Genomic DNA, 23,196 nt, shown 5'->3' with positions numbered 1-23,196 from the left:
TAAGCTAATATGTTCGGAGTACTATTAATAATACGTATTATTAATAATACTCCGTAATATAGAATATGAGACGATACTGACGACAAAGAACATAATTTCATGATTCTAGGGTGTACAGCCATAAAACTGTATAATGTTTATAAGATTGAATTTACAATGAAATTACTTACACTGACGGAAATCGCTCACTGAGAAATCCTACACCAGAAGCTGTGCAAGTCGTTTATGAAAGCAAAGAACATAATTCTTACACTGACGGAAATCGCACACTGAAAAACCCTACACCAGAAGCTGTGCAAGTCGTTTAAGAAGGCAAGAACATAATTCTTACACTGACGGAAATCGCTCACTGAAAAATCCTACACCAGAAGCTGTCGTTTATGAAGGCAAGAACATAATTCTAGACGGAAATCAAGAGGTAAGGTTAAAATCTTCCTCGCAACAGAAAATAAACACGGAATATGTTTTCAGGATGAGTGAAGCTATGAAGGATAAACGCTGGCATTTGAGTATACCTCCTTCCGATTTTCTCAGAGATTTGCAATTAAACTGCAAATACAGCAAGTAACAAGCCCTTTTGATTTGACTCGAACAATGTCGTCTATTTAGCAGAAACCCAAGGTTCAATCCTATTAATCATACTTCTCTCGCCAGGAGTAGACGAGAAATAACACCCAAGAAAGCGCCAACACAATATCCCCGATAACTTGCCTAGGCAAATCCCCGGCAACATCCTCGAGCTTCATCATAAAGTAAACCCTCCAAACAGCCATTAAAAGGTGGAGGAGCACACACCCCTTAGCAAAAAAGCTCTGAAATTTGATGTCCTCGACAAACGCAACCATGAACAAAAGAAACCCGACCACAAATAAAAGCAACCCTGAAAACGAATCTGATGTTTGAATCAATAACTCATCATGTGGGGTTGACCCTTGAAGCTTGCTTGCTATTTCCTGACCATGACCAAATACAGAGATCTCTTTTGTATAAAACATCATCATAGCGCCACAAGTAAGCGCGATTACTGAGTGTAAAAGGCAGATGACAAAAAAACCCGAAGAAGCCATTGTTTATCCAAATATCCACAAATTTTCACCAAATAAAACCTTAATATACACCACAAATCCTCCAAATTATCTCAATATCTTGAATTATATACCGCGAAAAAACTAAGTTGATGAATCCATGATTGTCAAACCCTACAAAGAGTAAGATGAACTCCACAAAAAATCAATAAGATATCCACAAGTGCCCATCTCAAATCAACCTACAAAGAACGGAAAAAACAACTAGCCTCAAATTTCGCATATTATCAAAATAATAAGCAAAAATACTCTATAAATTAGCAAACTTGATCAAAACCCTCAAACAACTAGCCTCAATTTTCGCATACTATCAATATATCAACATTACCCTAGTGACTCAATGGCTCTCGCAAATTGGAAGGTAGAGGGGTCGGATGTACTTTATCAATTAGCAAACTTGATGAAAACCCTCAAACAACTAACCACAATTTCACATTCTTTATTATAATAAGCAAAATACTCCATAAATTAGCCAATTTGATCAAAACCCTCAAAAGAACTAGCCTAAATTATCACAAATTATCAATGTAAAGCACAAATAATTCATAAATTAGCAAATTTGATCAAAAGCCTCAAACAACTAGCTCAAATTTTGCATTTATCAGTATAATAAGAAAAAAAATACTCCATAAACTAGCAAACTTGATCAAAATTCATAACCCTCCAACAATTAGGCACAAATTTTACATATTATCCAATATAATAAGAAAAAATACTCCATAAATTAGCAAATTTGATCAAAACCCATTACATTAATCAACTCAAAAGGAAGATTAATTCAACTTTAAATCACAATCACGAATTAAAGTCAAACATAAGTATAAATCACATAGGACTAAAGTCACAAAACCCATCATCAATTTTGAATTACTCAATCAATTAATCAACAAAAGATAAAATCTTTGGATCAATTGATTAGAACCCTTAAATACCCAGCTCAAATGAACAAAAAATTAGGGTAAAAAAAGAAATCAACCTGTGATTTGGGGCTCAAATGCAAGTATTCTTTAGTTTTAAAGAACATTGAAAGGGAAAAATATTGCAACAAAGCAAAGAAATGGAGGGGGTTTTTATGCAAGTTTTGGAGTTATAATTTAATGTGTTTATTTAGGTCAAAGAGGGATGTTAAAACTTAATTGTTGAATTAAAGGTGATTAGAGAGGGGTTTGGTATAATTAGTTTTTTTTAGACAGGTGTTTGGTATAATTAGTTAAGAATGAATCTAGGGAGGTTAGGAATTTTGGTCAATATTATGGTAGGAGTAGCAATAACAATATCAAATTTGGGACGGATATGAATCATCTTTTAGAACCGTGTATGATGATAATGAATTTATTATTTTATTATTATTTTACAAAATTACAAAGTATAGGTGTATATTTTTTGTTGTTTTTATAGGAATGGGGATGTAAGATTGATTGTGATTAATGAATATGGAAGATATTTTTCTTTTATGTTTTTCTTAAATATATTAACATTACGATGGGATATGGTCATCTGGATTGATCTGTGGCAGACGATCGAATAATCCGGATAGAACAATTCAGATACAGTTAAGCTAAAACGCGATAATCTTTCGAATTCAATGAGTGGTGGTCTTGATTATGAATTTTCGGAATTTATAGGTCAAACACATACATCTGCAGGACAACCTTATGAGCTTGTTGGTACAACATACTTGTTTTACATTTTTCGGGAATAACTAATCCTCTACTTATCTTTCGATCTCTCATAGAGGCTCAAGTTCTTACTATCTTATTTACTCAATTTTTACGCTTTTAATAATTACTCTCTACATTTCAATCATTTCTAAAATAATGCGGGGAAAAAATAGTGATTTTCAAGATTTGATTTAGTAGGTGAAGAAATAGGCTCCCATCCCATGAAAGACAATGCCATACTTTGTGGATCGAGTTTATGCATTGGACAGCTAATAAAGTCACATTTTTTGGAGTATGGGCTCTATTTTTCATTAATTTTCTCATCTCCAGAAGTATACACATGTGACAATTTGCTTGAGAAAAATCACAAGTTCAAATCCCCAATGAGTATCTACTTGTCATGGTCCTTCATGGACTCATAGATGATGTCATGTTTTTCTTTTGTTATACTCGGTTTCATTTAATTGTATACGTTTTTCAACGTTTTCTCCCATTACAAAAAACGTATATAATCAAACGAAACAGATGAAGGACTTTGATTTCTCCGTGTTTTTCCTACTATTTAAAATACGTAGGACGAATTTTAAAATATGAAAGAATATTTTCACCTCGCAAGGCAACTGATTGTCCTCGACTAATTATTTTATTTACTTGGATAAATCACTTTCCTCGATATGGTAATATGGTACACATCATTTCTACCAATTCCTTGATCAAGCCGAGTGTATAACAAATTAACAACAAAAGAAATGAAAGCGTTTCTCCGTCACAAACTAACAATGTTCTTAAAATTCTCGTAAGGATTCAACAAAGAAATTATAAATTTGTTAAAAGTAATGTCCTACAAAAATGTCAGAATTAACATATGTGTGATCAAGAAAAGTAAAACAAATTAAGTGAACTTTTTTTTCTTCCCAAAAGTATTTACAAGGAGAACAGAAAGAATCATGTATTGACAAATCCTCGGAACAAAAAGCTGTATTTGAACATTTTCTGGTTTCTCTAATTGAATTGACCTAAAACAAGTTTATCTTCTGTGGTAATGTATCATTCTGTGGTTATCTAGAAGGTCGGAAAGAACTTGCAATTTAACTCCGGGTTAAATGAAGAACTCGGGAAGAAGTAAGAAAGGTGAAACACAAGGCAAGGAACAAAACAGGGAACCTTTTAGAGAACAATGTTGTCCTGGCTACCTGCAACGACTTTGCGATGACGCCTTGATCTTCTATCTCTTCCCCGTCTCGGAGAACTTTTCCTCACAGTAGCCCTTCGGATAGTCATGGTTCTGTTAACTGTTGGTGGTGGTGGTGATCGTATGAATGGCTGCCGGCGTACCCTGATTCGTGGTGGTGGTGGGGGTGGCATGTGCTCCAACAATTCCCTGTGGTATGCCTGTAATTTGATACTTGTGTAAGATTCAACCAAGATAAAAGCGCAAAAGCAAGCCTGATCGCCTAATTTTTTACATGCAGTTTCTCCAAATGACCATGAGATTGGTCAGAATGTCAGATCACAGACACTTGTATGAGACGAGACGATGTTCCCTAGTGAAGTCATTTAGGAACCTGAACATGAGATTCGTCGAAACACAAAAAGGTTTTGCAGGTAAGACTGGCCCATTAACCTAGTAAGCAAATGGGAAATACAAAAGGATTTGGGTTGGTCTCACACATGAAACCGTTTCATACAAGACTCACTTTGGTCAAATTAAATGAGAAATATATAGGGATTTAGGTTTGTCGCACACGTGAAACTGCTAAACAATTTCTTACAAGACTCACTTTAGTTGATTAGGACAGAAAACCTCAGATATTACATTAAGTGTTAATGTGAATTCTCAAAGTAAGATGGCATTACCTGAATGACAAAGTTCCTTCTTTCACAATCGAGAAACATGTTAACACTCCAGTTAACTTTAGACATTATTTTGTCCCGTGCGGTAGAAAAGCTCAACTGATCTCGAGAAGTGAAACGATCAACCTCATTGAACCATAGGCAGGTAAATAAATTGGTAATAGGTATGTGTTCCCTTATGATCACACAGCCCTCAGGAACATCTGCAGATAATTAAAAGGAAAATTAGTGGGGATTCTACAGCCTATATAAAACCAGAAAGGTGAGTAGATGTCGATGAAAAGTAAGAAATGGAGGTATAACAAATTCCAAAAAGAAGAGCCATATACGCACCACTACTTATAGGTAGCTTTGCCTCAGAATATGGAGTCAAACCCTCTTTCCTGTAGAAATCAACCTGATAATCAATAGAGGCGTTGTCATATTTTCCTCCTGCTTTATTTGCCTCAGCTTCCACAAACACATCATATCTTCTATAATGTCTTGAGATGGCAAAAGTTGCATTCTCACGCCACAAAAACCTGGTCAATACCAAATAAAGTATTAAGGTAAGTGTAAATATAAGTCTTCAGATCAGCCATAATCATTGTAGTAAACCGTACAAAATCCTCATCTGAGAAAGCAATGGCCGAACAAAAAAAATTGTGTGAGCGACCACACAGGAAGATACGCTCTCATTATCCTTTTCAGCAGAGAAATGCAACTCTCACACTTTGGAAGAGTATGGATATGCTTGACTTAACGGACTTACTCACTTACATAGAGAGGTGGTTATATATAGCTTTAGTTCAATTTTGGGGTGGAAGGGACCGGTGTCAAGTCTACTGTTCTTTGGCTCAGTGTCTAGTCTACTTACATGTAGAGCTTTAGTTAAGAGGTGCTATATACCTTTCCAGGACCTGATAAGGATCATGAACAAGCTTAAGCTTTCCATCAATCCAGATAGAATATCTAACATTGGGAAAAAGTCTGTGCAATAGAAGCTTTGGAACCTGCCAACAAATATGCATGTACAAGGTGATAATGGAGAAATACAGATTGATCGGAAATAAAGTGCATGTGATTTGCAGCAGGAATAAGCAACAGCTGTCATACAAGATGAAGATATAGATTGGCCCCTCTTTTCCTAGAATACATGGATCTATTTGGTGAGCTAACTTTATTTTTAATGTGAGCCTTATGCAAACGTTAGGGAAGGATTAACCAGAATCCTGGTACGAAAATACAGGAAGACTAGAAGAGTACCAGAAGCTCTACCAGTGTTATTACCATGTATAGCATCAAAAGTTGAAATAAAATTCAGAAGACGACAACTTAAGCAAACTTCACGTCAAAGTTGATGCTGAAACACACAGAAATTCATAAATAAGCATGCAAAAATTGTTGCATGGCTTATCCACATATAAAACCAAGGAATGTGAAAAAAGTAATTTACAACTAAAGTAAAGGTGAAATTTTGACCAGTGTCACATAAAAGTTAAAACAGAAGGGCCTAACGGTATTATCAACACAAATTGTGGACAATGCACAACAAGAACTCCCAAAACAAGAACCCTTAAATGATAAAACAGGATTATAGTCTAAGAAAAAGGAATTTGAATCATAAAAATGCTGAGTCCAATACTGGACATATACCCATGTCCATTTCTCGTAAACACGACTGAGCAACTAAGGTTTTTCAGATATTGAAGTTAGTTGCATAAGTGATCCCCGCAAGAAGTAGATGAAACAAATGTCATCAATAGTGGAGCGCCACAGGATTATTATAGGAGTGATTAAAGAAAGACATTTCAGAAAAGGAAACAAACTAAAACACCAGGCGTCTGACGGTCTGAGGATGGTAGTATGATTTATTTCTAACATAGTTATAACAGCTCAGTTTTTTGTGGTGCCAGGATCCTAGTTACTGAAATTCCACAGTATTGAAACTTTGCTAGCCCTATTAAAGCTAATAACTGAACGGGCTTAAATACTTGACAAACTCAAACATGCAATAATCAGTCCGAAAATATATATTCGCAGAATAGAACTATAAAAATAAGGCATGTGTTACCTTTCCATTACGTCTCGAATCATTGTATGGAATATTGTGGACAACAATTATTCTCCACAAACCCACCATCATGCTACTAGTCAAAACACTCTTATTTCTCATGTATTCTTCTGTTTCTTCATCAATGAACATAAAAAATGGAACATTTTTCTTCGCAGTGTCACTTATATTTTCTGGTTCCTGTATAACATCGTAGTTCCCTGTGAAACATAACAAAGACTATAAGAACCCAAATGAACAAACGTAAGATTTAAAAAAAAAAAAAAAAAAAAAAAACAGAGAGAGAGAGAGAGGTAGACACTATTTCAGTACCGAATATCGCTGATGCCACTATGACATCATAGTACTTGGCCAAATCAGAAAGATCTTCTTCGTCAATATCAAATCCACTCCCACGACCAGGTTTACTTCCTTTCACAAACCTGTACAAGAAGATATTAAACACTACACACTAAAGCTCAATCATGAATTCAATTACACATCATGGTAACGGAATAGTTGTCTCTAAAAGAGTTTTTTTTTCCTCCTCTGCTACAGGATGGCATGCACTTACCCACAGTACACATTCATTGACTCTTGAATGTCGAAGGAATCATTCCTTTCTTTGAGAGAAGGATAGCCGCCAAAGTCAGAACCACCATGAGATTCAGTTTTAGTGGGGTTGTCTTCATGGACAAAACTCAAATTACGAAGCACGGGAGAGGCTGATGGTAAACTAGGCATGCTTGCAAAAGCCTGGTCCACTGGAAGATAACATACTGGACATGCTGGGACATAGAAGGAGAATAAAGCAATATTAACCAATTTTAGATGAACAAGAAAAACAAAGAGTCAAAGACAAACGACTATGTGTCCATTTTACTTTCTGAAATCCCAATTAGGCATGCTCCTTTCGTTTAAAATTGGTGATGTAGTCCAACAATCACATTTGCAGTATAATAAACCCTTAGAGAACTACAGATGGAAGTGTGATTGTTAAAAGACTTATAGAAAGCAGATGATAACAACTTATAGAAAGCAGATGATAACAATGGTTAGATGTACTCCCTCCACTACTTCTGTTTTCTCCCATTTTTCAAATATCCCCTCACATATTTCAATAAGTGAGACAAACACCGGTGAAATGATAATTAGTACCTAAAACCATATTGAACAAGTTTGGCTTCTGCCATGAAAACATTAGCAAGTGACTTTTCTATGAAATTAGCGATAATCTAGATTAAAAAATTAAATGAAGTGAATTTAAAAAAAAAAAAACTAAAACCATAATTCACTCAGAGCGAGGAGTTGCAACATGAGCATTACGATCTGTACTGTCTGTAAGCATATTATTGCATAGATTTTTACAGACAATAAAGTTTCACAGTGATAGTAGGTGAATATATTAACCAAGAGGTCGGGATCAACACTCCACACAAACACAAACGTTTCCACATTTTAAAATCTACACTGGGATTCTAGATCATAATGAATCAACTGATTCATGGGTAATCTATGAAGATAAACCCTCATGACAACCCAATTACTTAAAAAAAGGTCATATTGTAGTGGTTGACATACGTCTTGGTCCAAGTCGTCTAGTATTTGGTGGGGGAGGAGGAGGGAACTTGAAGTTTTTGCATGGGTGAACAGCATGAGGCATTGCAAGTGCAAGAGGTCTTCCACTGTCTTTCCGAGGAATCTGTAAATTAGAGTCATTCATCTTCTTAGTAGAATGCTTCACAGTGGCAGCTGAAGCATGGATCAAGCCATCTTTTGCATTAGCTTTTGGGAGTTCAAAAGCTTCAGGAAAATTTGTAGTGTTAACACCTGTTGCTTCTTTACAAAGTAAGCCACAAAACACGTTGTTATTAACCATAGAGTAGTAAGTGTCCAATTACAAGACCAGAGCCATAGTGGATATTATGGTGTTTTATACCGAGTATTATACTTGGCTAAGCATTAAGCACTCAAGAAAGACAGGTACCATTTGTTTATAACTCAAGTCTCAAGGTGATTAACTTTTTGGGGCAGGGCGGGGCAGGGGTAGACAAACTAGGGCATGAGATACCAAATCATTTTTACTCAGGCTGGAGTGCTGGACTACAAATGTCGGATGCATTTGCATGTGCAGTGTTGGAAAATTTCTATGTTTTGGCCTCAAAAGAGTGTATGGGTGTCGTGTTGGCATGCATACAATGGGATGGGATGAATCTAATATAGGTATACATTAATCTGAAATTTCTTTCGGTAGGCAGCAAGCTTACTAAAGTGAAGTAGCGGTCCTTCAATGCAGTTCTCGACGCGATTTTCATCTTGGGTCATTCGGAAACAGCCTCTTTGTGTTGCTAACACAAGGGTAAGGTTGCGTACATCCGATCCCCCCCCTACCCCGCAATTTGCGGGAGCCATTGAGGCACTGAGGTAATGTTGTAGTTGTGTAGGCAGCAAGCTTACTTACATTGCTCTCGACATAAACATGAGGATCATACCAACAACTAAGCACAGCAACAGACATTTCACCTATTCACAGTTCATAATCTTGACAAAAAGCAAGGTAGCATACACAAACCTTTGTTGACCGTTAAAAAACCCGATGCAAAAGCAAGCAGCGCCAAGCAAACTAAAATCACCATTCCAACTTTCCGGCGACATAACAGCCTAAATATACAAGGCATACACTTTTCCTTCTCCTTCTCTCTAAGACTTGACAGCAGCACTTTAGATGGCTTCCGAGGAAACGCTGTGGCCGCATGATTATGCAACACGCCATTCGATTGCTGTAGTTGCAGCGATCCATAACTCCCCGTTCGTAATCCCAATGACTTTGGGGTCATTGTTTCTCCAAATTTTCAAATTTCCCTCTCATTTCCTTTACTTCCCAACACATACACACATTCACATCAATCCAAAATTGAAGCTCAATCAAATTTTCCCCGTACTTTCAATCTTCCTTCCATCATCCACTGACTTACGTATCTACATGAAAAATGTCAGCAATGAGGATCAAATGCTCCAGTGAATCACTTCTTAACTTTAAACACACTGTCACCGATCCAAATATTCAGCATTGAGATCAAAGGCTTAATGCTTGCTCCTATTAATACTTCATAACTTTAATCACAGTATCACAATAAATTTAACAACCAGGATCAAATTCTCAAGTGGCATAACCGGGGAGGTTTACCTCCCTAAGCAATCCAAAAATCAAGAACTATAGTTGAAACTTTCGAGGAAAAAATATTACTTAGTCTTATTTCATTAGTAGTTTGCCTCCCTAAACACAAATCCTAGCTACGTCATCGATAATTCTCCTTTACATTTGAATAAAAAAACCTTATCTGAAGCACACTAATTCAACAATGTTATCCAAATTTCAGCAACCCACAACACAAATATTGAAATTTTCGACTTTTCTACTTTATCTTATTCCATTTGTAGTTCGCCGCCTTACAACAAATCCCGGTTCCACCACCGATAATTCTCCTATACATTTGGATGTATAAACAGCATTGAACTTACAAATCATCTGCAACATACTAATTCAGCAATTTTGTCCAAATTTCAGTAATCAGCATCACAATTTCACAATATCTGAACTTATTAAGCACCGCGTATCATCAATTACAACAGAAATTCAAAAAGAAAACCTAATTTAACATTGTTCAGCATTGAACTAACAAATCATTCGAAACAAACTAAATTCAACAATGTCATCCAAATTTCAGCAATCCACATCACAAATTCACAATATCTGAACTTATTAAGCTCCACATATCATCAATTACAACATAAATTCAAAAAATCAAAACCCTAATTTAACATTGTTGACAATTAAATCGATTAAAAGTGGGAAAAAATTAAGATTAACCTCAATTCGATGATTGATGAACGGAATTAGTATCAGCTTAAGTCGAAAAATTATGGCGCGGAATTGCGATGAAGTAGAATTATCAATCTAGGGTTAGAGATTTGGGGATTTATTTTCGGGGGTTAATCTTGCGACAATTATTTATGACATGAGGATTTGGACATGCATCATGAATTCATGTTTAATGAGTAAACAATAATTTAAGCAAGATTATTTTTATGTTATTTTTATTTTTAAAATATTGTGTCCCGTATTTATATATTCATAGTACTATACCCTATAACTGGTAGGGTAAAATTCGAGCATTATAATAAATTTTATGAGTTTTATTTTAAAGATTGTGAGTTTTATTGAACAGTCTATGTATTTATCTACTTAAAACTAAAAAAATTGGACTGTGAAAATCATCAGCGTTATTGCTCTATTGGTAGTAACAATTTTTTTGATGATATGTACTATACAATACAACTGGCACATTATTGCTCTGTTGGTAGTAGCAATCTTTTTTATGGTACGACCTTGTCTCGTTGGATTATCAATATTGCTAGTGCGGATTTGAATATAAGTACGTAATTCCGTATCAGGGTTTTCTCAAAAAAAAAATGGAAAAACTCTGAAAAAATACATATGTAAGGCCATAAGCTCATATAGATGTATGTTGGTTGTACAATATTAGGGGGCATTTGGTTAGAGAAAGGGGAAGGGAAAGGAAATTAGAAAGGGTAAGAAGGGGAAAGGTAAGGATTTACCTAAAACTTAACTAGTTGTTTGGTTACATCAAGAAAATGAAGTGTGGTGGGTTGTGGTTTGTTTTGGTGTACGAGGGGTGGTTTAGGTGGTGGCGGTGGCGTGGTGGTGGTGGTGGCGTCATGGTGGTTATGGAGGTGGTGGTGGTGGCGGTGGTGGTTTGTGTGGGGTGGCTGTGGTGGTACTTTTTTGTGGTGGTTTAGGTAGGGTGGTGGTGGTGGTGGCGGTGGTGGTGATGGTAGTGGGTGGCTATGGTGGTTGTGATGATGGTGGTGGCGTCATGGTGGTTCTGGCGGCGGTGTTGTGGTGGTGGTTTATGTGGGGTGGCTGTGGTGGTAGTTTTGGTGGTGGTGGTGGTGGTGGCGATGGCGTCTTGATGGTGACGCGTGTGGTGGGAGTACATATCATCAAAAAAAACCTTACTTATCACTTTAACCTATTCCATTACCCAACTTCATCTCCATTAATCTATCTTCTTCATCGCCATTTACCTTCATCTCCGTTAGTCTATACATTCCACCTTTCTCCTTACTAACACCAACTCTCCATTAAAAAAACCTTACTTATCACTTCTTCATTCTCCATTAATACCAAACACCACCATTCGCTACACATTAGTACCAACATCATCAAACAACTCATATAAACACCCCTTTTTACAATTTCACCTCCACCACAATTTGCATAGTAAACCTAGATCCTCTTTGAAGTTAGGTTTTCAATCGTTTTGGGTTTGTTGATGAACCCACAAAAAATTTGGGTTCACTCATAAATCACAATCTTGGTTTACCCATTATAAACTCCCAAAAAATCGATTAGGTTTGCTGAATCTAAAACCGATTGGAATCGATTAGAAGATGATGGTGGCTGATTGTTGATGATTAAAATCGATTTGGGTTTGTCTGCTACTTTTTGGTTTTTACTTCTTTTGGAGGGATGTTTTGGGTTCGTTGATGATTATAATAATCGATTATTTGGGTTTGTTGAAACGAAAATCAATTTGGCAATTCATGCTTCACATGCAAATTAAAAGCAACGAGTCCTCGTCCCAACTAAAACTCCCACCTTTATTAGTTATTAACTTATTATCTGGCCTTCTCTTTGCTCTTAGTGGAAGTTGATTAGATATCATGATTATGCGATCCCGTATAATTAATGATGGACCTTTATTATTTGGCTTTTTTTGGGCATTTTAATAACAGTAAAACAAAGAAAGAAATTTGCATGAAAAGAATTGGAGTGAGAAAAAAAAAAAAAAAACTGGAGGAATGCAATGGAGTGAATTTTGAAGGAATAGGAATGAAGTAAGAAGATTGTAACAACAAATGAAAAGGAAGAAGATTATAAAAACAAAGGTAACCTGCTAAAAAATTAGGCTTACCGGTGACAATAGGTAAATGAGAGGAGGATAGCAATTGAAGTTAAATGATGGCATTGTTTGGATTATTTTAGGTTATTGAAAAGTTGAGATTATTTTGAGCAGGACGGGCATAGTTGGGATTATTCCCATCAATTAACTCTAATTCATTTGTTCTTTTTTCCCTTTTCATGTCTTATCAAGGACGCCCTACCCCAATTGTTTTTTTTTTTTTTTGCAAGAAGTTATAATTTTTTCCATTCATCCACAAAGGGGAAAGAAAAGAATAGAGGACTTTACAAAGAATAACCACTTAAGCCTTAACAAAAAGGCCAATTAAGCATTTAGACAATCACAAATTCTCCCATTTAGAGTAGGAAACCTATACAAAATTCACTACAACGAAAACGCGGGATAGTGACGGGCACACTGAAGGAAAAAACAAGTCGTCAGAAAACACGGGAAACTGACGGTTTTCTGACGAAGTTTCTGTCGGTACTTATTCCTGACGGAAATCTCGTCAGATACTATTGGCGTGTTGACAAAGTCAATGGCGCTAAATAGTATGTGACGAAAAATCCGTCAGAAAAACCATAATACTGACGAACTATCCGTCAGATGTTTCTTACACACATAGGTCTCATGCTCAGAGAAAAGTCGGCAATTTCGTTCAGCCCATACTCCATATATAACTCTTATTAGACAACAAACATACCAAACGTGCTTCCAGTGCTTCCTATTTCCTCTACCCTTGCACCATTTCAGCTTTGCTATGTAACTATTGCTACGACCTGAGATCTTCATCCATTTCAACATTCGCTGCCATAGGCCTGAGAATAAGGGCACTTAAAAAATAGATGAATGTGGGACTCATTTGCATTCCTACAAAAAATGCATATGTTTACTATGATCAGACCTCTTGTTTGGAGTGTATCCACGGTGGCTAAACATTTCTGCACAGCTAAAGAGGCTATGAGAGCATATCTAAGCTCAACGGCTTTGTCATAGACTGCTTTTAAAAGAGGCAGCTTGTCAAACTTAGGTTTAAACCAGTGGTAGGCTGACTGAATGTGGTATTTACCGCCTGCACACCAGCTATGTAATAGTGCCTCAGCAGCTTGAGGTGATCCAGTGGCCTGGATCATGTCATTCTTTACTTCAAGTATACCCTTCATGCTCTGAGAGAACTGGTCCTTTGATGGAGCTTCCCAGATGGTACCAGACTTTAGGTTATAAGCCTTGATCCTTACCCCAATTGTTAATAGTGAAGAATTAGAGATATAAATTTGAGGGTCTTAGCGGTGGTAATTGGGTCACTCGGGTCGGTTACCGGTCGGGCCAAGGCGAGTGGGGGCATATCGGTTTCGGGTTATATCGAGTTAGTGACGAGTTTAGGTCGGTTCGGTTTATGTCGGATCATCTTCGGGTCGGGTCATCAACGGGTGACAAGTCGAGTCGAGTCAGTGTCGGGTTAGGTTATTAACATATATTTTATCATATATATTTAGTTTTAGATGGTAATTTTATGTTAAAATAATGAGTAGGTTTATTAATTGTAGTTCTAAGTGAAAATAATTAAGATGAATATCAATTTGTTGTTATTTAAGAATTATTAAGCTAGTTCATTATCGGGTCATCTACCGGGTTGAGAAAATATCGGGTCGGTTCAGGTCGGCTCTGGATTGGAAAAAATAAGGCTGCTATGGTTATCGAGTCGGTTCGTGTCGGGTCAGTTCGGTTTTGGTTCACCCAATTTTCGGGTAGTATCGAGTTGGATTTCGGGCGGGTTAGGTCGGGTTCCTCGAAACGGGTCAGCTTTTGCCAGCTCTAGGTCTTATCTTCATTATTTTTATAGATATTGGCTTTGTGACTCATCTTAAAATAAGAATGGAAAAAAAATTGCATTCGTTTTTCACTTTTGTCTTGGATAACCAAAAGTTAATAATGACTTTTATCTTAAGGTTAGATTATTGGTTGAATTGAGACAAGACTTAACGTTAGATTATTGGTAGAATTGAGACAGGACTTTGATAAGTCTTAAGACAAAACTCACTCAAAACTACCAATAATCTACCAAAATCTTAACAAAGTTTTAAGTATTCAAGACTCAACTTACTTTGGGCGAGTCTTTACCACACTTTCAAAGAAACTATCAAATGAGTGGATCTCATTTGTCATTTCTTTTTGTTCTTTTTTTTTTTAAGTTTGTAAAAAAAAAAAGTGAAATGGAAAAAAATAGAACACAAGGTGAATCTGACTGATAATTGTTGTTGAGAATTAATTTAGTAACGAGGTAGATGGATAAGTGTGACACCCTTAAATCTAGCCTTAAATAATTACGTAAATTCTACAGAAAAACTGGTAGGATATGTTTGTAAATGGTTCAACTAGTCCAAAAACCTGCAATTTCAAAAAAATTTCTTCCTAAACCATTCACAACCAATCCAACTCAAGAAGAGTGTCAACAACCCTGCAATTGCTACAATCTAATTTACTTAACACCGCTAAAGGTAAGAAAATACATAATGATACAACCCAAAATGGAAAAGGGAGACATATGTCCCTTCAAATTATATACAAACCAAAAGTTAAAAGGTTATTTACATAACCAAAAGATAAAAGGTTTCTACAAAAGAAAGCCAATCTAGGTCCAAGGTTCCTTGCTCACTAGCTCGTCTGTGACACCAATAAAGCATCAACGACCTGTCAATCGCATTTTATACAAACACGAAAGCCACAATTCAGTGGGGAGTAACTTCGAGTCCTCCCAGCCACGAATCGTCAAAATTAATGTAACATGTAATGTAACATGTAAACAATTTGATAAACCATTTACTTATCATGTATTCTAACAAATGACCCCTAAACTGACCAAACTAAACTATCATGTGAATCATATAACAAATAGTAATCCAAACTTTATCAACTCAGAACCTTAGAAACTTACATCTCACCTATTACAGTTCATAAAATCACCATACAAGAAAGGGCAATATATCAAAGACAGGCATAAGTTCTTAGTACGGTCAATAGTCACTTTGTAACTCGAGTCTATACCACGAGGTAGGGAAGGTAATCGAACCGGTATCTTGGCTCAGCGGTTAATATTAATAAAACATGGCCAAGAGACAACACAACCCTAGCCTAAAATCTGCACAGACCTAGACATGCGGATACACACCACCGCACCCAAGACCCACAACTTTTTTTTAAAACAAAGTGAAGTGAGTACCCTAAGGACACCACCGAAGGGTTGGCTAGTACTTAAGCTGACCCCATACTATCAAAATAAGTACCTGAGGTCATGCCCCAACTTGGATATAAATCCACTAGTCAGGAACACAAAGGCTATCAAGCAGTGAACATATACTCGTCAAAGACTATAAAGACCTATCTATGATGAAGGCCGAAATACTCACCTAGGACCTAGTCCCAGCTAGTCCCAGCTTGAATACTTTAGCCCACACCACACAAGACTCACCACACAAGTCAATTAAGACACCCACTTAACCATAAGAGGGCAAAAAGTCCTACTTACCAACATAATTTCTAACATTCTATCATGTGAAAGGCTATAATATTGTCTATTCAGCAGATAAACCAACAGTTCCTCAATAAGTATTCAATACTAATTTCCAATCCTAGCAATTATAACAATATTTAAGGCTTTAGGGGAAACTAGGGTCATTACTACAAAATAAGAAGCTATTTAAATTCAACTAACTAAATAGGAAGCTATTTAAATTCAACTAACTACACATGTGAAATAGAGATATAATAAATGGCCTAAAACAAGAAAAAGGCCGATTATCTAATTCATTCAACCGAATTTTTACCCGCAACCCCAGCCCTGCGACAGGTACGGGTCAAATTGCGGCTGACCAATCACTCAATCAACTGACATCGCATCAGTCAAAGGGATTAAGGCTCAGTTTTCGGCACAATCAACAAAGCATTACAATTATCGCTATACAATTCATTCTGAGCCTATTATTTACAATTTCATTTTGTAAACTATCCTAACATATGATAACTATTAATATAAGCATAGTTTCACCCTTAACATAATTTTTTTATCACTAATATGATTCAATTCCTAAAGTGTACTCATACTAACTATGTCATTAATTAACCCAAAATGACGAATTTTACATGAAAATCCGCGAAACAAGCAACGGACCGACCCGGGCCAGCCGTGGGCTAGCCCTGGGCCTGCCACGGCCTGCCGGCCTGCTGCCCGTCACCCTATTCCTCTTAATTTTCCGTTTTTTCTTCATTTTAACTCGTTTTAACATCATCCAATCATTAATTAATCGTTCCATTACTAATATCCTAACTTAAACTAACCAAAAGGCTTAAATTAAGCATGCATGCAACCATATTTTAACATGTGAAAATTATTACTTAAACCAAAAATCACAAAACATCCAAAACAACAAAGATTGTGACGATAATTCGTCGAGTAACTCGAAATATGTTACCTTAAGCTAGAAAAAGAGCAATTAACACCTTGAAAACCCAAACCCTAACGACACTAGCCGCTATCCTCTACAATATACGAGTCCCCGAACTCGTCTTCCAATCCTTCACCTAAATAAACAATTAAAACACAATAATAAGCATATAAAACCGAAAATACCGAAATTTCATCTTAAAACAACTTCAAGAAAACTGAAATTAAATTGTACCAAGTTGTAGATCTCGGCGAGGGGATTCCGGAAAGGTAAATTATGCGAAAAACGGACTAGTAACGAAGAAATTATGGCCAAATTTGCTTGATTTTATGTAAAAAATGGTGTTTGGAGTATGATAAGGTTGAAGATGATGAAGGGTTAAAGAAAAATCAGAAAAAAGAGTAAAAGGGGGGGGGGGGGGGGTGTGTGGTCCGCGTAAGGGAGGAAGGAAAGGAGGAAAAAGGAAGTGCGGGATTTTTAGTCGGGATTTTTACGAGTCGGGTTTGACTTGTTTCAATAATAATTAAATCCGTAAGTCAAATGCAAATTCCGTCAAGACCAAAGTCTTTAAACACGAGATTACAATAAAATTGAGTATTCATACGACCCATTTCCAAATTCGTTTACCCAACGTTCAAACGAATTGTCATTTTCCCCCCGATACGCCCTTATTTCGAAATAAAAGATTTTACACGGTTTAAACTATTTTTAAACATTTCAAAACTATCAAAATAAATACTTTTCTTCAAAATATAATAAAATTATATTTCTTTGAATTATTTTTACTTTAAATACATTATTGTCAAATTTTACTTGTTTAATTAATTATTTTCGAAATATATTAACGGTCCGAAATTTACGGGGCGTTACAATCACCCCTCCTTTTAAAAAGTTTCGCCCTCGAAACTTAGAAGGAGAAATTATAGTTATAAGAAAATATAGGTATCTTTTCAATGAAACGGTGATACTCTTGTTGATCAGACAAGAACATCCATATTCATATCAAGATATAAAAATATTTCTACACCAATAAATGAGAAAACCCATTATTGGGACGTCACCAACAACGAGATTCAACATTCACTAATGTTAAAACCATTGAAAATCATAAAAGTATTTTCAAAATTTCAGTTTAAAATTCTATAGTAAGAATGATATCTTACTAAATTATGATTAACTAAGGCTTAGTAACTCGGAAAAAGAGTAAGAAAGGAATACCTTACGAAAACAATTCAGGATATTTAGCTAACATAGAAGCTTCAGTCTCCCAAGTCTCTTCTTCGACATTTCCACAACGCCAAAGAACTCGGACTAGAGGTACAACTTTGCTCCTAAGTTGCTTGTTGGCTTTGTCAAGAATCCGAATTGGCCTTTCTTCAACCACCAAGTTAGGCTCCAATTCAAGAATCTCTTCTTGGATTATATGACTAGGGTCACTAATGTACTTCCTCAATTGAGAAACATGGAAGACATTGTGAACCTTGCTCAGATTTGGGGGCAATTCTAAACGGTAAGCAACAGGACCAATCTTTTCAATCACCTGAAAAGGTCCAATATATTTAGGGCTCAACTTCCCTTTAACGCCAAACCGTTTCACCCCTTTCATAGGTGACACTTTAAGGAATACTTGATCATCAACCTCAAAGGAAAGTGGTCGACGACGGACATCAGCATATGATTTTTGACGGTCCTGAGCGGCTTTCATCCGCTCCCGAATGATCTTAACTCGTTCAATGGACTCGGTCACCAAATCAGGTCCTAACATTGGAACATTTTGGGTTTGATCCCAACAGACATGAGTACGGCATTTTCTACCATACAGAGCTTCATATGGTGCCATTTTAATGGAAGCTTGATAGCTGTTGTTATAAGAGAATTCAACCAAAAGTAAACATTTCTCCCAAGAAGTTTGGAAATCTAAGGCACAGGCACGAAGAAGATCCTCTAAGGTTTGAATTGTTCTCTCAGTTTGACCATCAGTGGCGGCGTGAAAAGCAGTGCTCATTAAAAGCTTACTACCCAAGGCCTCCTGTAATGCAGTCCAGAAATGAGAACAAAATCGAGGATCTCGATCTGAAACTATATCTTTAGGAACCCCATGATAGCGCACTACTTCATTCACATAGGCACCAGCTAGAACTTCTAATCTCCAAGTCTCTTTGATGGGAATAAACCGAGCACATTTAGTCAATCGGTCCACAATCACCCAAATAGCATTCTTCCCAGTGGAAGTTCTGGGTAAAGCCATCACAAAATCCATGGAAATAGACTCCCATTTCCAAAGAGGAACATCCAAGGGTTGAAGTAAACCCCCGGGCTTTCTAGCTGGATGCAATGAAAAAAGAAGAGACGGCGAAAATGGTGAAACTTGAAAGGGTGATGAGTAAAGTTATCACAAATGATGATGATGGTAACACTTTATCTATGGCTCTTGATAAATCAATCAGGGTGATCGACAACTTAAAATAGCGAAATGGCTTGTGTTGAGGTGGAGTTAAAGGGCTCTCAAAAAATCCTGACGGGGTTAGCTATGTTGTCGATGCTATCGTCCAAAACCCTGAATTTGCGATCGCACTGTACCTTAAAGACAAAATAAACTCGTAACAAAAAAAATTATTAATCAATACATATATTGTCATAATATCTCGTCAAAGTATATTTATTGTTATATATATGACCACAATTTACTAAACTTTTGCCACGGTTTATGAGTATTTTGTCATGGATATTGCTACGTTTGTTAGTGTTTCGCAATGATTATTGTTATTATTGTTTTTTGTTTTTGTTTTTTTATTATACTCCTTCTTTCCCGGTCATTTTTCTAGCTACCTTTTATTATTATTTCATTAAAAACAGTTGATCTATGTAATTAATTTAACTTAAAAGAAAAAATTTCAAAATAGAATCTTCTATAGTTTTATTTGTGAACTATAATTTAAGGTAAATTGAATGGTTAACATTGTTTTGAAAGAATACGGTGAGAACTATAAACGATGAAAAAATAAATGATGATTTTGTTACCTATCAGTTTGAGAGTATTAAAATGCTTCAACCAAGGATTTATCGATGTTATTACGTACCTTTGGGATAATTCTTTATAAACAAAACTCTCGGGCATTACGTGGACCTGAATTTTGGACTATTCTTCTTTGGAAAATATTAATGACACTCTTCCAAAATGTCATTAAACATAACAACTAAAAATAACAAAGATAACCTAACTTTCCCCACACTAAGGGAAAGTAATTAGTGACAACTAATTTAGCTAAACATAATTAATTTTTTTTTTAAAAAACTTCATCTTCTACGTAGAAGATCCGGAATTCTTCAACATTTTCAGATCCGGCATCCTTCTTCATCCTCCTTTGGATCCGGCGTCCCTTCTTCTTCAACTTGTTGGTAAGAGAACTCATACTCCACTTTTTTTAGAGGAGGTTGAATTGGGAGTTGTTGCGCCGCTTTTTTGGGGTTATTGTGCCGCTTGTTTCGGGGGTTATATTGGATCTTAAATCAATATCTAAGTCTAGAGAAGCTGCAGTAGCCTTAATCATATCCATTAAGGCAATAGAGGTTTGTTTCAGTTCCGTAACCTTGTCTTCACAGGTCTGGGTCAATTCGCTCACTCGTCGATTAACGAGTATAACTTTTTGGAGGTTTTCAGAGATAATATTAGACAGCTCTTCGTTAAGATTTGCTTTCACCCTCATTCTGAGATCACATAAAATAGTTTTGCCTTCTACAATGTACAGGTAAGAAGACACTAATTTGCAAAGTTTTATGTTGCTAAGCAATTTTATTTTTCTTTTTTGTGAAAATTTAATTGACAGATTACTTTTTACTAACCAAAAAAAATTTGTATCATTTTATCTTATGGAGTAAACGTGGTGCAAAAAATGAAAGTGTTATTGTTATTGTAGTGGTTTATAATCCTTCACTCTTAAAATGTGAGAACTTGTCTAAATTTGTGCTTATGAATAGTGTAGCATTATGAATAGTCCTTAGTAATAGTATTTTGGTTCAATATCATCCATTCATTAGGGGAAGGCCATTAATCTCAGCCTTTCACTCATCCTCTCATATGCAAATTGTTCTTGATCTTAAGCGTCCAAACCATTGCTGCTTCAAATCTCAACTGCCCAGGTGATTCATTCTCCAAAATTCTATCCATCCTTGGCTCTTTTGAATCGCTCAGATCATTCGTTGCCCCAAATTGCATTCCCTCTACAATTCGATCTTTCACTCTTTAAATAGTTCACTAATCCTTAGTGGTAACAATTCGCGCAGTTACCAATTAATTTTGTTGATTGGTTTCTCGATTTACAGTGATTATTAGGTTTCTTGATCACTTAGCAATTGATTTGTGCAGTTTGTAAATCGCTTTAACGGCATGCGGGTGTGATTTTCAATATCTGGCCATTTGGCGGCCATTGCGTATACGATGATAAACCAGTGAACCTCATAAATGCTGATGGTGTTTAGTTGATAGGGTAATAGACAATGCCTGCTACTTTACTGTTAAATGGGCAGTGGTGAATGATTCTGATTGGGGTTTGGCATCTTAGAAATGTAAATGGTTTGACCTTAACTGATTCTTTAGGGGAGTTGTAGTTGGTGTAGAAGATGGACTGTAAAAATAAACTTGTGAGACTTGCTGAAGATGCCGGCCATTGCAAATGGTAACCTACATAGCATCTTCAAAATGGTTCCTGGTCTCCACTACCTAAACCATTGCAACCATTTCTTCTCTACAATGACCACTTCACTCAGCACCATTTTTTTTTTTTTTTTTTTTTTTTTTGCATTCATTACTATTCCTCCATCTCAATCATTTGTTTATTGTTGATTAAAATATCCGTCATGAGGAATATAAAAGGTAAACAAATGAACGGGACAAAGGGAGTATATGTGATTTGTAACTTTAGTTTGACAATGTTATTTTTATATGGGTAGGTTTTGTTGCAATTTTTTGGTTAGCGGGTAAAACGTTGAGGGAAGTGGAATCAAAGTTAAGGGGGTTAGAGACATCTCTCAAAGGCTCTATCAACAAATGCGCATTTGATTCTAAATCAGAAAGTGGAAGACATAGGTCTAAAAGTTTCCTTTAGATTTAAAACAGTGCAGAATAGAAAGGAATAAACGATGTAATATGCTTCAGCTCAGCTATTTAACAGTAATTATCAGTGAGCAGATAGTCACTTTTTCGGGAACTAGAAATCAAGATACAATAGCTAAGCCATTAAACCAGCTAAAGAAGGCCACCATCCCTGTGTAGATAAGCTCTACTCATGTTAGAAATTCAATCAATCTCATTTTGACCGCAAATACTTGCTCATATGAGATGGTCTTACACGTGAAATCAATCCTTTAGCCATATAATTACAGCGGAACACCAATATTTGGGGTGGTCTCACGTTTAAGACCGTTTCATATCAGACAAAGCACAATGCAATACTCAGCTAAACCTATTTGTACTACGTATCATCAACACTTCCTAATCCGGGGAAGTGGCAAATAAGCCCCAAACGTTTGTCACTACGTGCAAATTAGCCCCATAACGATTTACTAGTGCGAATTAGCCTCATTAGTTATACCCGGCGTGCAAATCAACCCAAGTAGAGATATTCGAGTAAAATTCTCGTTGGAAAATTGTGACATGGCACCGGAAAAATAAATAGGATGGATTAAATTAAATAATAATTAAAAAAAAACATATTGATGAATTGTCACTATCTAATTATGCTGCTACTCAAACACCTGTTACGTCCTCCCTTATCTCTTTCACTCTTATATGGTTTTTGAGCTCCTTCTTCAATTCTCACACCTCTAACCAATTCTCTATTTTTTTCCACCTCAATTTTGTTTTATGTAGTCGACATTTATCCCTGTAAATCACCATTTTTGTGATTAAAAATTTACTAAGATTCACAAAAACTGGAAAAAAAATGAAATTGGGGGAAAACTGAATTTATACACACTACAATTATATACCGTCATTTTTACACGATTTGAGCTCGAAAATTAAACGAAGTTCTGCAACAATGGTGATGGTTGAGGTTGATATTGCTGTGATACATTAAACGGAGTTGTTGTGATTAAATTAAACCTAAATTCTGGCAATATATTTTTTTTAATTAT

At 36.1% G+C, this 23,196-nt stretch overlaps 2 protein-coding genes across 2 annotated transcripts; both read right to left on the bottom strand.

Moving 5' to 3' along the window:
• Positions 1-79: 79 nt before the first annotated feature.
• On the bottom strand, positions 80-2,326 carry LOC141656397 (uncharacterized). Its single transcript, XM_074463268.1, has 2 exons — positions 2,062-2,326; positions 80-1,267 (listed from the first exon to the last, which is right to left on the bottom strand). Exon 2 carries the CDS (start codon positions 1,065-1,067, stop codon positions 633-635), a length of 435 nt encoding a protein of 144 aa, XP_074319369.1. The 5' UTR covers positions 1,068-1,267; positions 2,062-2,326; the 3' UTR covers positions 80-632.
• Positions 2,327-3,540: 1,214 nt separating this feature from the next.
• LOC141656394 (putative hexosyltransferase MUCI70) lies at positions 3,541-10,726 on the bottom strand. Its single transcript, XM_074463265.1, has 10 exons — positions 10,504-10,726; positions 9,205-9,611; positions 8,214-8,471; positions 7,207-7,420; positions 6,966-7,075; positions 6,654-6,853; positions 5,489-5,592; positions 4,934-5,121; positions 4,604-4,803; positions 3,541-4,138 (listed from the first exon to the last, which is right to left on the bottom strand). The coding sequence occupies exons 2-10, from the start codon at positions 9,467-9,469 to the stop codon at positions 3,914-3,916; spliced, it is 1,764 nt and encodes a 587-aa protein (XP_074319366.1). The 5' UTR covers positions 9,470-9,611; positions 10,504-10,726; the 3' UTR covers positions 3,541-3,913.
• Positions 10,727-23,196: the final 12,470 nt, after the last annotated feature.

Source organism: Silene latifolia, chromosome 5 (genome assembly GCF_048544455.1).
Source record: "Silene latifolia isolate original U9 population chromosome 5, ASM4854445v1, whole genome shotgun sequence".
In the NCBI taxonomy this organism is placed as follows: Eukaryota; Viridiplantae; Streptophyta; class Magnoliopsida; order Caryophyllales; family Caryophyllaceae; genus Silene; species Silene latifolia.
The sequence above is the reverse complement of the archived record's forward strand: the minus strand, read 5'-3'. Positions and strand labels throughout refer to the sequence as shown.